The sequence below is a fragment of the Panicum virgatum genome, chromosome 9K (genome assembly GCF_016808335.1).
Source record: "Panicum virgatum strain AP13 chromosome 9K, P.virgatum_v5, whole genome shotgun sequence".
In the NCBI taxonomy this organism is placed as follows: Eukaryota; Viridiplantae; Streptophyta; class Magnoliopsida; order Poales; family Poaceae; genus Panicum; species Panicum virgatum.
This window is the reverse complement of record NC_053144.1, coordinates 69,293,460-69,309,825: the sequence shown is the minus strand read 5'-3', so window position 1 is coordinate 69,309,825 and position 16,366 is coordinate 69,293,460. Positions and strand designations below refer to the sequence as shown.

General features: G+C 53.0%; 2 protein-coding genes across 2 annotated transcripts; both read left to right on the top strand.

Moving 5' to 3' along the window:
• Positions 1-2: 2 nt before the first annotated feature.
• On the top strand, positions 3-3,469 carry LOC120647458 (ADP,ATP carrier protein 1, mitochondrial-like). Its single transcript, XM_039924259.1, has 4 exons — positions 3-217; positions 1,737-2,213; positions 2,314-2,685; positions 2,900-3,469. The coding sequence occupies exons 2-4, from the start codon at positions 1,758-1,760 to the stop codon at positions 3,194-3,196; spliced, it is 1,125 nt and encodes a 374-aa protein (XP_039780193.1). The 5' UTR covers positions 3-217; positions 1,737-1,757; the 3' UTR covers positions 3,197-3,469.
• Positions 3,470-4,689: 1,220 nt separating this feature from the next.
• On the top strand, positions 4,690-6,485 carry LOC120647457 (fasciclin-like arabinogalactan protein 10). The gene has a single exon (XM_039924257.1). The coding sequence runs from the start codon at positions 5,068-5,070 to the stop codon at positions 6,232-6,234; it is 1,167 nt and encodes a 388-aa protein (XP_039780191.1). The 5' UTR covers positions 4,690-5,067; the 3' UTR covers positions 6,235-6,485.
• Positions 6,486-16,366: the final 9,881 nt, after the last annotated feature.

Genomic DNA, 16,366 nt, shown 5'->3' with positions numbered 1-16,366 from the left:
TCAGACAACTCGGAGTCGGAGGGCAAAACCTAGCATTCGTCTATCGCTGTGCCGCCCCGGCCTCAACGCTCGCCTCCGCCGCATTTCCTCTCGACTCTCTCCACTCCTCTGGGCTCTGGCTGCCCCCTTCACCGGCGGAGAGCTGCTGTCGGCGAGTCCCATCACCGTTTGGGGCCGGCTGGCGGCGACCTCCTCAGTTGGTGCCTTGGGTCAGCAAGTAAGATCCCCCGGTGCCATGCTACTTGCTAGTTCTTATTCCCCATCTGTCATCTGTCAAAGGTGACGAGTCTACCCTATAGAAACCTGCGCTAGATGAAGACTAGTGCCATTGCCATATGTTGGGCTTTAGTACCTCAGCATCTTTCTCTGTCTCGCGTCGTTAGTTTACTCCTCGTTGTGTCACGTACATTTAGTCGCCAAGTTCCATGTTTGAAGTCCCCGAACTTTTAGTTCGTTATTTCGTACATAATTATGAGGATTCAAATTATTTAGCCGTACCCCCTATCATTTCTTTTGGAAAATGAAGAATCCCTGTATCTGTTTTGGGGGCGCCTTTGTATCTGAGCATTATAGGTTGCAAGTTTTCTGTTTCCTTGAAGTTGGTTTCAGCCACTGGTTTTGATACCATTTGAGTTGTGGGTTCTTTTTTAATTTTAGGATACGAATGTATTGTGTATGCTCATGTTTGTTGAGTGCCTTACAGACTGATCTGACAAAATAAGCTATCTATGTTCATGCCTCTAAACAACTGGCATGCTGATTTACAATAAAACTTACTGACATTACCCCCGCGCGTTTCTGCATGAATGTAATGTAACTGTAATGTATGCATAGTTTGGGATTCGTGTTGAACTAAAGGAGAGGAGGGAGAAAAAGATAGAAAATCTTGCATGTAGATGGACAGATAGATGTGATATTGTCTTTTGCTTAAGGCTGGGGAGAAGAAAGATGGCTGTGCTCAGTTGGGTGGAAAGCTGGGAGAATAAAGCTGTGTGTGAGGGGAATTAGGAGAAAAAATGAAGAAAATATACCTTTTAACTTTGACCAAAGAGGACACCTGACCAGTACTTTAGATTCATCTGAATACATGTTAATTTGGAGAACCTAAACCATCAGATGGCCATCCTACGTTGGACATATTTCTGAATGATGTGACATTCTCTTATTTGTGTTTAGGTTAAGCTTTCTTACAAGATAAAGATACATACTAATGCTATTGTGCTTCCTTTTCCATGTTCAGCTTGAAATATGTACTTCTATGCAGCTATTTGGATGTTGCTGATTATGACTTTATGTTCGGCACTTCAGTATCCTAGACAAATTTGGCAGTGATTTTATCTTGATGCACTGGGGGTGCTTTGTCATATTGTCATGTGCTCTTGCACCTCTCCTTTTATGACCTTCCGCTCATATATTTTTCAGTTCCTCTTTTTTGCTAGGAGGAATTGAGTTGAAACCAAAATTCTTTTTCATGCTTTTGGGTGTCATTAGAAGTATGCATGTATCCACTTTGGATCATCTATATACCCTGCGTTAGTATACTTACATGTTTGGTAGATTGTTGAGTTAATTGCATATTTGAATGCAAACCTTTTTTATGTATTACTATGGTGTTACCTCGATGAACCAGGTATACACTGTTATTTTTGTATGTGTAGTGTATGCTGTGTTCTTGTTGCTACTTTGTTCGATTAGCTTGCAGTCTAACCCAAACGTCCTGTGCTGTTGTTTGACAGGTTGCTTTTAGCTTGTGAAAAATGGAGCATGAACTACGTTCTCCATCTGGGATCCAAAGGGTTCATGGGCAGCCCGTGTTGTTGAGCAGAATCTCTTCTTATTCTGCCATGAATAACCCTGTATTCAACAATGTGCCCCTCTGGTCGCATCATGGGATGAATGCAACTGTTGGGCTCCCATCAGTCATGATGCCGTCCCCCGTCTTTGCTTCTGCCCCCAAAGAGAAAGGTTTTTCTGGATTTATGGTTGACTTTCTGATGGGTGGAGTCTCTGCTGCTGTTTCCAAGACTGCTGCTGCTCCCATTGAGCGTGTCAAGCTGTTGATTCAGAACCAGGATGAGATGATCAAAAGTGGTAGGCTTTCTGAACCCTACAAGGGTATTGGAGACTGCTTTGCCCGGACGATGAAAGATGAGGGTGTCATCTCACTGTGGAGAGGAAACACAGCTAATGTCATCCGTTACTTCCCCACACAGGTACGGCATCCTATCCTATCCAACCCTTATTATCTAATGTTTTGTGATCTTAATTCATCTGTTTGCATTAGCTAAACCTAAAGATTCCATCCTTCTTCAGGCATTGAACTTTGCATTCAAGGACCACTTCAAGCGCATGTTCAACTTCAAGAAGGACAAGGATGGATACTGGAAATGGTTTGCTGGAAACCTTGCTTCTGGAGGAGCTGCTGGTGCTTGCTCTCTCTTCTTTGTTTACTCTCTGGACTACGCTCGTACGCGTTTGGCCAATGATGCCAAGGCTGCAAAGAAGGGTGGTGGGAGGCAGTTCAATGGACTCATTGATGTTTACAAAAAGACCCTTGCCAGTGATGGTATCCGTGGCCTCTACCGTGGATTCAATATCTCTTGTGTAGGAATCATTGTGTACCGAGGTCTTTACTTTGGAATGTACGACTCCCTCAAGCCAGTTCTTCTTGTTGGTACCCTACAGGTCAGTAACTTGAACGATGCTTGTGCTATTTCTTTGAGTCGTACCCATACATTAGGATGACCCTGCATTGAACTGACACTGCTAGCCATATTCTAGTTTTTTGTTACATTTTGCATATTGATTTGCTGCTCTTTCCCTTTGGCCTGAAATACATTGGGGTCTTTTGCTGAAATTTGATATAATGTTTACTTATTTGTGCCGGTGTATTCTGCAGGACAACTTCTTTGCCAGCTTCTTGCTCGGCTGGGGTATAACAATTGGTGCCGGCCTTGCCTCGTACCCCATCGATACTGTCCGCCGTCGTATGATGATGACGTCTGGTGAGGCTGTCAAGTACAACAGCTCCTTGGATGCCTTCAAGCAAATTGTTGCAAAGGAGGGCACCAAGTCCCTCTTCAAAGGTGCTGGTGCGAACATCCTCCGTGCTGTTGCTGGCGCTGGTGTCCTTGCTGGGTATGACAAGCTCCAGGTGATCGTCTTTGGCAAGAAGTACGGGTCTGGCGGCGCCTAAGAGTAGATGATGGTGAACAAAAGAAAGGATGTTTAGTTGGTGCCTTTGCATAGCTTATGTGGACCATGGACACCATTTCTAAATCTAGCACTTGCACAGACTGTGACTGGTTTTGTTATGCGGTTTGGATTCTGTGGCTCGTCGTTTTCTGGAGATCTGAAACAAGCGACTGAGTTAGAAATTGCGGACCTTAATGCTTGGAGACATGTTCATCCCCATTGTGACTTTACATGTTCTACATCATTTTGCTGGATGGTTGATTGCATGGTCTAATTTGACACTGTTGTTAAACTTTGTTGAATCTTCCCACAAGATGTTACCGTACCCAATGTTGCAAAAATGTTGGCCGTGAGGGATAAATCAACCTTCTGTTTTCATTTCATTTTGTCATCTGATTGTTTGGCGTTTCATCTAGATCATCAGCTCTTGACCATTGAATCACTGCATGAACATGCACTTATACTAATATTGTCTCTTTCTCTTGTACCAGCACATATTTTTGTTCACTGAGCAGAGACCTGTTCAACTTTAGGCAAAGAGAATGGATGATGGGTTTGTTTCAAGCTTTATGCTGTTCTCCTTCATCTCCACCTTTTTCTAGTTCGCTGACCCCACCGGCAACCACATAAAGTGCAGTAAAAACATCATGATATATGTGTTCTAATGCTAATCAAGCCTTAACATGCAAAAGGGTTCTTGGGGGACGGAGGCAGCAATAACAGTGTTTTTTTTTAACTTTTAGAAAATAACAACACTGAACTTAGTTCCAATGAGACGAGGATAAGAAGGATATGAAGATCAGCAAAGGGATTAATTATTGAACAAAAAAAAACGGAGGAGAAACTAGGTTTAGTGCATGCCGTCGGTGCAGATTAAGATGTGAGCTTAAGCTTAGCTCGCTGGTGTCATCAGCTGGATCAATGGATGGATGACTTGTTACCTACCACCTGTTGTGCGCACGAGAGCGCTTGCCGAGTTGCCGTTGGAGCATCCATTCGTGATTGCGACGTAGCTTGAATATAACGGGCCTCACGGAAATTTCTATCCCTATTCCCCGATCCCAATGATGCATCCTTAGATACCAATCTAACGGCGGACACCGATTTCTGGGTGTCGGTCGTCGCCGGATCGGAAGAGGGCAAAAAAGGCCCGGCAGAAGAACCGGAGGAGGAAGGAGGAACACACCTTTCAGTGCGTGTCTACGGCGTCATTATTGGCACGAAAATGATGAGGATTTATCTCCTCCTCTGCTCTCCTCTCAGTCTCAGCTAGCCTTGCAGAATCTTCGAAATGCCCCTCCTCACCTTATCCGTCGGCGCGTCGCCTTTTCATGTGGTGGCTTGTCGCCTCGGCGGAGTGCTCTTCTCATCTCACTCACATGGACATGAATCGGACGCAAGGTTCGTGGCCACTCTTGCATTGCAGATCTACAAAATTGTGAAGCAAACACTCGGAGAGCAGTAGAAAAATGACCCTCCCCAGGGGAGCAAAGAGTGCCATCATCACGTGTGCTCTAGCAAATGGGCCAGTAGAAAAATCTAATCATGGCCGAAAAGCCAGCCGCCTCGGGACGACGACGAGATGCTGCGTGCCGAGCGAGCAAACCAAATGGCGAACCGGGCCCCGGATGCCAGCCTCGATCAGACGGCGATCCCACTTGCCAAGCTGTACGCCTATCACCATGTGTGCGCTCGCTCGCTCCGCACCGCACTACCGTCCGCGAGGTCACCAACCTCGCGAACCGTAGTTAATTAGCAGCTCGTGGCCTGTGACAGGTTGGCAGTTTATCGTCACTAGGCTTGCCTTGCGAAACCACCTAGTAGCAAGCAAGCTAGCTCAGTTCATCAGGGTGGTGCTCTGCTCCCGCGGCCATGGCGATGCGACGGGTGGCGGCGGCGGCGGCGGCGCTGTTGGCCTGCGTCCTGCTGGTGTCGCCGGTGCGCGGGCGCAACATCACGGCCATCCTCGACGGGTACAAGGAGTACAAGCTGTACAACAAGTACCTGTCGGAGACCAAGGTGTGCGACGAGATCAACTCGCGGCAGTCGACGTCCATGACCATCCTCGTGCTCTCCAACGACGCCATGACCACGCTCGCCTCCGACGCCGGCGACTCGCTCCCCGCCATCAAGAACGCGCTCCGCCTCCACTCGGTGCTCGACTACTACGACCGCAAGAAGGTCAAGAAGTACGGCGACGAGAGCGCCGCCACGCTGTACCAAGCCACCGGCGACGCCGCCAGCACCACGGGGAACGTCAAGGTCGTCGACCAGGAGGACAAGAACTACGGCTTCTCCGCCGCCACGCCCGGCGCCAGGATCTGCACCGTCACCAAGGAGGTGGAGACCCACCCCTTCAAGTTCGCCATCCTCGAGGTCACGGCGCCCATCGAGTTCGACGGCCTCTTCGACACCCCGTCCACGGCCAACCTCACGCGCCTCCTGGAGCGGGCCGGCTGCAAGGTGTTCGCCTCGCTCGCCGCCCGCTCCGGCGTGCTCAAGACCTACGAGGCGGCCATGGGCAAGGGGCTCACCCTGTTCGCGCCCAACGACGACGCGTTCCAGGCCAAGGACGCGCCCGACGTCAAGACCATGTCCAGCGCCAACCTCACCAAGCTCCTCCAGTACAACGCGCTGCCGTCCTACAACACCAAGACGTCGCTCAAGTTCGTCAAGGGCACGCTCCGCACGCTGGCCACCACCAAGGCCGGCGTCACGGTCGTCGCTAAGGGCGACGACGTCTCCCTCGACACCGGCAAGAGCAAGTCCCGCGTCGCGGACACGGTCGTCGACAGCGTGCCCTTCTGCCTGCTCACCGTGGACAGCCTCCTCGTGCCGCCGGAGCTCTACGTCGGCGCACCGGAGGCCGCCCCGGCGCCGGCGCCCGCGGAGGCGCCACAGGGCTCCCCGTCGGTGGCCGCGGACCACGCGGCGGACCACAAGACCAAGAAGCCGTCGTCCTCTGACGCCTCGCAGACGATCGGCGCGCTCGCCGCCGCGTGCTCCGTCGTGCTGCCCTCCCTGTTGCTGTTGTTGTGATGGAGCTGAACGCGGGCAGCACATTCAGATTCAGTCCTGCCTGACAGCTCGCAATACTCCGTTTTCCCTGTGATCTTTTCCTCCGTCGTATGCTCGGCCGTTCGTTGATTGAATTTGTTGCTGCATTGCGATCCCTCTGTGTAATTTGAGCAAGCACTGTAAATTGCTTTTTTTTTTCGTGATGCCTAGTTTCAGAACACATTCACCGGTTGCAGAGCAGCAGTGTGCCATTTTTCGCACGCCGTCCAGCATCCCCTCCAGAATCCAGGTGATGAGCATCAGTAGGCATTTCCTGAAAGAAATATTCAGACTTGCAACTCCTCCTCGAAATTCGGTGATTTCAGCCATGTCCAAAATTTTTTGACAAACGAAATTCAAAACCCTGGCGATGGCCTCCCTCCGGACCACCACCTGCCAGGTCCACCTCGCCGGCGATGACGACACGGCCGAGCTCGAGCCTTCTTCCTCCGCCAGGGTCCACATGGATATGGCAAAGCCCTCCGCGACTAGCAGGCCAAGCCTTCCGTCCGCGCCGACGTGCCCAGGAGGAGCCCCTCGACCCTACCGAGGCAATCTGGGGGCAGCTACCCCTCAAAAAAAAAAAATCTGGGGGCAGCTCGATCTGAGTCGCCTGCCCTGTTCCGGTGTTCAGAACCTTGACGCCAGGATCGAGGCATCCGTGGTTCTCACTCCTGTGACGAATCAATTTAACGTCGATTGGGGCATCATCTACTCTCTCAATTGTGCATGAAAACTGGTCGGTCAGAAAATCCCGGAGATGATAAAGTTTTGAGTCGCTATCAGGCTCCCCGTAGACCTGCTCTGCAGTGATGAACCGGCCAGTTGGTATATTTCTGATCTCCGTCGGCAGATTGCAGTTGTGTCCTGTGTTCTTCTGGTTGGAAAATCGGAATGGAACGTACACGACCGATGCTCGCCGTGGCGCCTGCCTTCTTCGGTCTCCCTGGCCGATCAAACCATGACAAGGCTGACAAAGCATTCCGCCATTGCTGCGTTCGATCTCTCTGGGCCACCGTACAATTTCATCCTGCGCGGCAATGGAATTTGAGCAGTAGAAAGCTCACGACGGTGGCGGTGGCGGCGGCGGCGAGGTGCGAGCCGTCGGCCGGCCCCACGGACGCTTGCACAGACCACTAGACCAGGAGTTGCCAGGGCTCTTCTCGAAGGAAGCGACGACGAGTCGAAGTTCCCCGCGTCCTCGACCGACGAGCTCGCGGACGTGCTCCACCACGCCGGCCACCACCATGGCACTGGTGCCAATCCGGCTCCGGCGCGGCCGCGCCTGCCTGATGACGAGGACGACTGATTCCTCCTAGAGCAAGCCCTCCCCATCTTTTTATTTTTTAGAGAAACCGCCCGATCTGGACCGTACAATTCCTATCCAACGGTTGAGAAGACCTAGGGGTGGACCGTCCACCCCGGGTCGGCATTTGCGATTGCGAGCCGCTCGGCCGTTGGCTTCCCCCATTGGCACCGTGGCAACCATGACCGAGGACTAGGAAGAAACAAGCGTGTGGTGTCGAGCTGCGCTGCTGCACCGGTGCGCGTGCGTGCGCCGACACCTGAACGCCCAGTCACCCCTTCTGCAGCTGCGCCGCGTGAGCTCCGTTAGTCCGGTGTCCACGGCACGGGGTGGCTCGCCGGAGCGCCGGCCCATCGCGGCAAGCGCGCACGTCGTGCGAGCAACGTGGACGCCTGTCTCCTGCTCGGAGTTGCGAACCGCAGCAGGCGCCCCCAGAACTCCGCATCCGCTTGCGCTTCGACTAGCCAGCTCTGCTCGACGGAGCGCCGCCGGGGTTCAGAGTTCAAACCATCGCTTAGTTTAGATCGAGAGTTCATCTCCTTCCTCCTGGATGCCGGGCCTCCGTGAAGCCTCAAGCCTCTGCTTGCGCATGCCATGAATTGAACAGCAGGCCAAGCGCAACCCGCAGCAATTCAAAAGGCTTGATAGATCTCTGTTCAAATGGTAGCGCCTGCCTGCCTCAGTCCCCCTTGACCAGTCTGAACTCTCGAAACTGCAAAACACCGCCATTGCTGCGGTCGCGCTCTCTATTGCACAGTCCACTTCGATCCTGTTCCTGTGCGGCAATGGAGTTTGAGCAGTAGAAAGCCCACGCTGACGGCGGCACCGAGGTGCGAGCCGTCGATCGGCCCCATGGACCGACGCTTGCACGGACCAGAGCTCGCGACGGCGTGAGGTGAGGGCGCTGTTCTTGAAGGAAGCGGCGGCGAATCGAAGTTCGCCGCGTCCTCGACCGGCGAGCCCGCGGGCGTGCTCCACTGCGCTGGCCTGGGCGTCCGCCTCGGGCATGGGGCATGCGCCATGCCGGCATGCCATCCAGCTCAGCTCGGGCCTGACCTGACTGCCTGAGTCCTGACAAGGACGACCGACTCCTCCGAGGGGACTAGCGCCCGATATCTACCGTACGAGTCTGATCTGACGGTCGAAAAGACCCAGGGCGGACGGTATTTGAAATACCGTCCACCCCCGGTCGGAGCTCCGGCCTTGAGCCTGTGCGCGAACACCGAACACCCCGCGTCCACAGCACGCTGGGGCTCGCCGGAGGCCGGAGCGCCGGCGCGTTCCGGCTAGCGCACACGTCGTACATGCGACCAGGCGCCTGTCTCCTGCTCGGCGTTGCGACCCACGGCAGGACGCTGCCTCCGCTCTGCGCCTCGGCTCGCTCGACGGAGCGCCGCCCGCCGCCGCGTTGAGCAATCACTTGAGAGGTTGAGAGTCCATCCCCTTCCTCCTTGACCCCGGGCCTCGGTGAAGGCGTGAAGCCTCTCTACTGCTTGTACCGGCCATGAATTGAACACCAAGGGTTTGGCACCTTGTGCTCCGACAGCACGCAGAACAAACGCGTGTATCGATCTGTCTTCCATTTGGTAGTTTCGTCCGATAGAGCAAATCGAGCAAGGATGCTCTGCAGATCGAGCAAGGACAGAGGATGTGGTATTTTGTCTTCAGAGTTGAGATTGTCCACGCATGGCGTGCTTGGCATTCACCTTTCCACGGTTCGTTACTTGGAATTCAGAAAGCCAAGTCAAACAGAGGCATGCGTAAGGCTGGATATCAAGCCGGCTCGGCTCACCTCGAGCTGGCTCGGCTCAGCTCGAGCTGGCTCGTTATGGTAACGAGCTGGCTCGGCTCGGCTTGATATTAGAGCGAGCTAGAAGTTAGGCTCAGCTCGGCTCGTTTGGCAGCTCGAGCTGGCTTTTTAGCTCGTGAGCCAGCTCGAAATTGCTACATCCCGTGCCCCCCGCGGCGCCACCGGAGAGTAGCAGCTATCCACGGCGGCTCCACGCTCCTTCTCGTGGCGGCGCATCTGGAGGAAAACCACGAGCTCCTCATCCTTCTCCTTAACGACGGCGCCGAGCGTTCGCCCCTGACCTCGCCATCTGCCATGCTCGCCCAGCGCTGTGTCGGCGTCAACTCCCCAGCGCGGCCGCAGGGAGAGGGGCTCAGAGCTGTAGCGTCAAGCAGATCAGGGCGAGGCCTGCGGCCGCGAGGTGTGCAGCCGTGCAGGGGCAAGCGCTGCGGCGCGCCTGCGCATGGCCGGCGAGGTGTAGCAAGCGCCGGGCATAGAGGCAAGGGTGGCGATGCGGCCACGTGCGTCGCGCATGTGCAGGGCCGACGCCCCACAGCAAACCTGCCTGCTGGGCGGCCGGTAAGTGGGGACCGGAGGTGTTGACTGTTGAGGACTGGGACGGCGATGGTGCTATGGCGGCGGGCTATAGGGGACTAGGGGATTCTGGGAATCGGGAGTTCAGGAGGAAAGAAAGAGGGCTGTCGGAGATGTGAGTTAGCGTTTGTTGGGCTGCTGGGCCGGTATAGTATTTGGGCTAGGTTGACTACTAGTTTAGGCTTTAGCCTGGCTCGTTTCGGCTAGTAAGCGGCTCACGAGCTGGCTCAATAAAATACCGAGCTAAAACTTTGGCTCGACTCGTTAATATTTTTCAACGAGCCGAGCCGAGCCGAGCCACTAATGAGCCGAGCCGAGCGAACTAGCGAGCCACGAGTTTTTTGTCCAGCCTTAGGCATGCGGCAGTGGTAGGTTGGCACTTGTTGCCTCAAGGTCTTCGAAGCCTATTTATTCCAACGAATTAGCACAGTACTGCTGCAGATTGCATCGCTCATTAGTTCCGGAGATGGAAGCTGTTGTTGTTGTCTGAAGATCTATTTCTGAAATTGTCGATATTAACACTGACAGGCCTTTCAAGTGGCCGAATCAGCCAACGAGTTTCTCCTCTCTCTCTCTCTCTCTCTCTCTCTCTCTCTCTCTCTCTCTCTCTCAAACTCCGGTTGCTGTCGGTTTGTTGCCTAGTTGCAGTTTGTGAATCTTACGATGTACATTAATTGTTCAGAAGTTATCTTTTTTTTTTGCGGGTATGTTCAGAAGTTATCATATATTATATATGCTGGTAATTCTTCAGTATATATGATGTCAGTAAGCTCTAAGCTGTCTATTGACTTCATAATTATTTTTGAAAAATGGTACCCACCTAAAAACATTTCACCTGCCAAAGTCAACTAAAATCTAATGACTGTCTTCTGCATTTCCCGGAGAAACCAAACATTCAGACTACCGTTACTTGCTTGTGAGGGATGCAAGTGTGCTAACCCGCCAACAACTCACACGTTAATTTTGGGACTGAAGCAGATCTGGAAGCCTGTCTTCCGGTAGTGAAAGGAGAAGTCAAACGAGCAGAGCAGATCTGAAAGCTAAGTAATTTGGGGACTGAAGCAGATCTGCAAACTTTACTGGTCCCCAGTGGAATTACATAATGGCATTACAGTAAGCTATAAATTGGAGGGAGCTTTGTCCTTTGAGCCCGAGCTTAATGCTCATTTGCTCGTCTTGTCAAAGTAAACAAACCAGGAGAGCTTACAGGGCACTCTGGTGCTAGCCCGTCAGGCGTCAGCAAGGAGCAAGGGGCTGGCTCAGAAACATCGGTGGCAGAATCTGCTCGACATGGATGTTGGCCTCTGGCCGTGTTCACCTTGGCACGTCGTTTTTTATCCGATTTCCCTCTTGTTCGGATGCCTGTACTTTGACCCTGCACGCTTGAAGCTTGCCTTCCTTCAGATGGAGACACTTTGCCTGACCATTTCTTTCAGTGAATGGCCAAATACTGAAAATTGTATGTTGCCAAAACGCGTGTACTGAATCTGGGTAACCATTTGCATCCCACTTTAACTAATGCTATCTGATTACACTGCAACTCCCCTTCCAATCATCTTCTTCTTTCCAATTTTCCCATTGTTGTCCGCTGATCCGCTCAGCTCCCCAGCTGTCCACATACCTGGCCATGCAGCACGAGGCACGGTGGGCCGGCCCGCAGCACGGAAAAATGGCACGGCACTGATATCTTGGGCAGAACTATAAACTACTAAAGTGCAAAGATCTGATATCTTGGGCAGAACTGAAAACGCATAGGAGCACTCTACTTGCTGAAAATGTTCAGATGATTCCCTTAAAAAAAATTCAGGTGATCGATGCCGCTGAACTTGCATCAGATATACTGAATCGGCATAGCACTCTGAACCCTCTAGTATCTGTGGCGCATCCCGTTTTCCTGAGTTTTCATCATCTCGCTGTCATCGAATCGTAGCCTTTCTCGCACCGTTTTTCCTGCCTCGATCTCCATAGGATTGGGACAGAGGAACTGAAGGCCAGCCATTTGGACTCTGCGTCACCAGCAGCATAACTGAGTATCTGACCTACCGATCCTGCAACAAACCAATAACCACAACCCGCCATTGACGTCGGGGACATCACCGCATCCGGGAGTGACTGGCCTTGGCATTGGGGAGCCGAGGTTCAGCTCCGCCGCGAGCTCTGACGATCTCTACCCACGCGACCGGAATCGTCGACGGAGGGGGAGGGCGACCGGGTGGAGCCTCCAGGGCTGAGGAAGAAGATCTTAGCCGCAAATGCTCGATCCGATGGCTACCAGAGAGTCCAGGGTGGACGGTATTTCATTTACCGTCCACCCCGGACGGTATCTCAAATACCGTCCGCCCCCGTGCCAGCCCGCCTCTCGCCGCCGCCCACCCTGCTGACATCGTCGGCGCCACCACGCCCTCCTTCCCTCCACCTCGAGCTCCCCAAGCTCAAGGCGAACGTTCTGCTGCCACAGCGCTCGCCATCATGCAAGGCTTCGGGCGTCTCTCATCACAAACGACCATGCCGCGCCCGGCGCCCATGGCGTCAGACCTTCGCCACCAACTGCCGCTTGCGCAGGAGCGGGCGGAGGAGGTCCGAGTGGAGTCTTACTGCTGCGCGCGTCGTGACCTGTCCTACTCCTGTCCATGGCTCCGCCCTTGGCGTGGATTTCTGCCAATATTCAGATCATCGTTCATCGATGCTGGCATGCTGCGGAATGACGGAACTTGCAATAGAATCTACAGAACAAACAAACCATCAGCATAGGCCTATGAACTCTGAAGTATCTGTGGATTGTTCCGTCCTCATCTTCTCACTGTAAATTTGTCAATTGTCATGGAACGGAATCCTCCCCGACATACCTTTATTGTCAATTGTCATGCAACGCTACCACCCGCCATTTCTGACAAGGCATGGGGACTTGAACTGGATCTCGACACCTCGGCGCCGTTCATCCGGGTCAGCCGTCAGCCTCTCTCTATACGCTGGTCTGGCCGAAATCGAACGCAATTGATCCTCCCCTTTCACCGGCCAGGATACAGCCATACAGGCAGGCGGAGGTGCCTGACCTTGGCGTTCGGGGCCGCAGCCTACAATCAACCGCGAGCTTTCACGGCTTTTACCTCTGCATCACCGGACCACCGGATTTGCCGAGGGGAACGGCGAGCTGGAGAGCACGAGGAAGAAGAAAGGCGTCCCCGTTGGTTATATTAATCGCCGCAATCTTGGCCGCACATGTCCCATCCGACGGCTGTTAGAGAATCTAGGGCGGACGGTATTTCATTTACGAGTAAACTGCATCACCAGTTCTTAAACTTGTTTGGCCGGTCCCTAAACTTGCAAATCGACCATTTAGGTCCTCAAACTTGTTCGGCTGTGTCATCCCGGTCCTTAAACTTAGAAATCACCCATTTAGATCCTCAAACTCGTTCAGTTGTGTCATCTCAGTCCCAAACTTGATTTTTAGTTTCATCCGGGTCAAAACAGGGTGATCTAAAAACTCTATATTAAAAGTAATTTATAATTTTTTCATACAAACTCAAATGAAGATAAACTTTATATCAAAATTATAGCCCTCAACATGGTCTACAACTTTATAGTTGAAATCTTTTTTATTTGGAGTGGTTTATTGTCCCAAATTTTAATTTTAAAATCTATAGACTTATAGTAATATTTTAGGACCCTAAACAATTTTAATTCAGAAACTTTCAACTACGAAGTTATAGATCACGTTGAGAGCTACAATTTTGATATAAAGTTTGTCTTCATTCGAGTTTATATGAAAAAAATTATGAATTATTTTTTGATATAGAGTTTTTAGATTGTATTATTTTAATTTAGATGAGACTCAAAATTAAGTTTAGAGACTGGAATAACACAACTGAATATGTTTGAGGATCTAAACGGGTGATTTCTAAGTTTATGGACCGAGATGATACAACCAAACAAATTTGAGGACCGAGATAAACCAGATGAATAAATTTGAGAATTTAAATGTTTGAGGATCTAAACGGGTGATTTCTAAGTTTATGGACCGAGATGATACAGCCAAACAAATTTGAGGACCGAGATAAACCAGATGAATAAATTTGAGAATTTAAATGGTCAATTTGCAAATTTAGAGACCGGGACGACACAACACTACAGACCGCTGATGGACTCTCCTCTTCATTTACCGTCCACCCGGGCGGTATCTGACATACCGTCCACCCCGTCCGTGGGTCGGCCTGCCACTCGCCAGCCGCCCCGACCCTCCCCCCCCCCCCCCCCCACCCCCACCCACCGGGCAGCCGGCAGACATCGTCGGCGCGACCACGCCTCCCTGGCCTCAACCTGGAACCCCAACGCCATGGGCGAACGTTCCTCTCCGTACGCGTGCTGGCGCTCGCTCGCCGGCTTGCTGGTTTGCTGCCCAACGACGCCGAGATCGAAGAGACAGAGCTTGGCCTCGGGCGTCCATGGTCGCCGCCGCCGCGACCACGCGATTGCCGTCTGAACTTCGCCCCAAGAAGGCTAGATGCACACCAATCGGGCATGCCGATGCCGCCGCAAGCTGCCGCGCGCGGAGGCGGTCCACGGCTCGCCATTACGAGCGAGCTCAGGTCTCCCCGGCCATGAAACGAACCAGCACACGGCATGTATACGGAATCCGAAGACGGGATCAGCTCATGAGGGATACGGAGAGTGACACGAAAACTGCATCTCTCCCCGTGAAGCAAAAATGAAAGCGATGCCCATATTGCCCAGCAGAAAAAAGTGAAGCTGTAATAAGTAACCTGCCATTGACGTCCCAAATATCTCGCGGCTGTCCATGAATGTACCAACCTCTGCGTAGGCCAAGATGCTGCGACGCCGGCGCGCGTTCACTCCAGTTCAGAGCACAGGTCCTGGTTTCACGAGCGGCAGTGCCCTCGCGGCGCCGGACAGTGGGTGCGTTTCCTGGTGCCGGCGCGGGCGTTGGAGGCGGATCTCTCGGCACTCTGCTCTTCCTGCTAACCCTCGCCGCCTCCCGGCATGCCGGAGGATGGCATTGGACTGTTGGACGCCGTATGACGCCGCGATCAGTGGTGGTCTGTCTCGCACCGTCGCCGCGGTTGAAACTCCAGCAAACAGCCACTGCCAGTTCGGTACGGCGCCGGATACAGGGTGCCGTTCCTGCTGCGCGGGGTACGAGGGCTCTCGGCGCGCTGCTCTTCTCGGCTTCCCTCGCCGCCTCTCTGCTGCGCGGCGGATGGCGTTGGTTGGCCGCACCCAGGGCACCATGGCATGGCCGAACGGGCGCAGAGGAGAGACTCTGAGACCCCCTCACCGCGCTGCCGGCTCCTCGCCGGGTGGCGGTTGCCGCCGGACGCCAACGACCAGGGGTGGTCGTTGTTTCAAGTACCGACCGGGTGGACGGTATTTCATTTACCGTCCACCCCTGAGTGTTTCTGAGCCGTCCGATCGGCATCCCATGGTGACATAGCACCCGAAATGAACATGTTGCTGGAGCGCAGAGCGCTATCGCGCGCTCCCGTCGTCCTGTCGCGCTGCATCGCCGGAGCCCGGAGGCCGATGTGTTTCCGGCCTCCGGGCTCCGGCGAGCTCCTTCCGCGCGCGGCCGCCGGGAAAGTCTCTCGGTCTTGTCTGCAAGTTTCCGCGCGGCAAATTAGGTCGATGTGTTTCTCCTTCCTCCGCCTGGGCGTCCCAGAAATCTTCCATTCCCAGGAGATGGCCGGCAGGACTCGCGTCGTCGTCGAGACATCCGTACACGCGCGACGGCGGTGCCGTGTCAATCCACGGCTGCCGTACGAATCCTCACCGTGTCGCTCATCGGTCCGTAATCCGCGGTGAGCCTCTCCGGATCATGAAATCGGTAAGGTTTCGAAGTTCGTTGCAATACCGCCAACATCTTCGCTACTGTCGTCAGAGATGTTATATACTGCTCATTCTTCGGTGTGTGTTTGATGTATAGTGATTATTGGCTACTAGTGAAGTGTGAAAAACGTCTGGACGAGTGGCGATGACGTTAAGATCCGACTGACGATGAGCAGACGCGTGGTTTGATCCGGTTTCTCGCTTGTTCGGATGTCTGAACTTTGTGGCTGTACAGTTTCAGAGAAACGTATCTGGGCTGCGGCGAGGTCGCGAGGAGATTTTTTTTTTTTTTGATTCTAAGCTCGTCCATTTATTTAGGCCACCTGAGGTTCAGCGGAATCGCGAACCAATAAAGTGTTTACAAAGTCCGGGAGAGGATGCACCCACACTGCAGGATGATCCAAGTCCCTAGTACGCCCAACACGAGCCAGTTCGTGAGCTACTGAATTACAAGAACGGTGAACATGCACCACAGATACCGAGCTAAACAGGGTGGCCATTAGGAACTTCGCTTCTCTGAATAACACACCTCCTTGAGCACGATCGAGTTCATCAGATTGTAGAGCCTTGACCAAAATTTGAGA

Bases quoted from the DNA above. Each gene is read 5' to 3' on its own strand.
- LOC120647457 (XM_039924257.1), top strand. From the start codon at position 5,068: ATGGCGATGCGACGGGTGGCGGCGGCGGCGGCGGCGCTGTTGGCCTGC.
- LOC120647458 (XM_039924259.1), top strand. From the start codon at position 1,758: ATGGAGCATGAACTACGTTCTCCATCTGGGATCCAAAGGGTTCATGGG. The intron at 2,214-2,313 runs GTACGGCATCCT...ATCCTTCTTCAG, and splicing joins TCCGTTACTTCCCCACACAG to GCATTGAACTTTGCATTCAA. The intron at 2,686-2,899 runs GTCAGTAACTTG...TGTATTCTGCAG, and splicing joins TTCTTGTTGGTACCCTACAG to GACAACTTCTTTGCCAGCTT.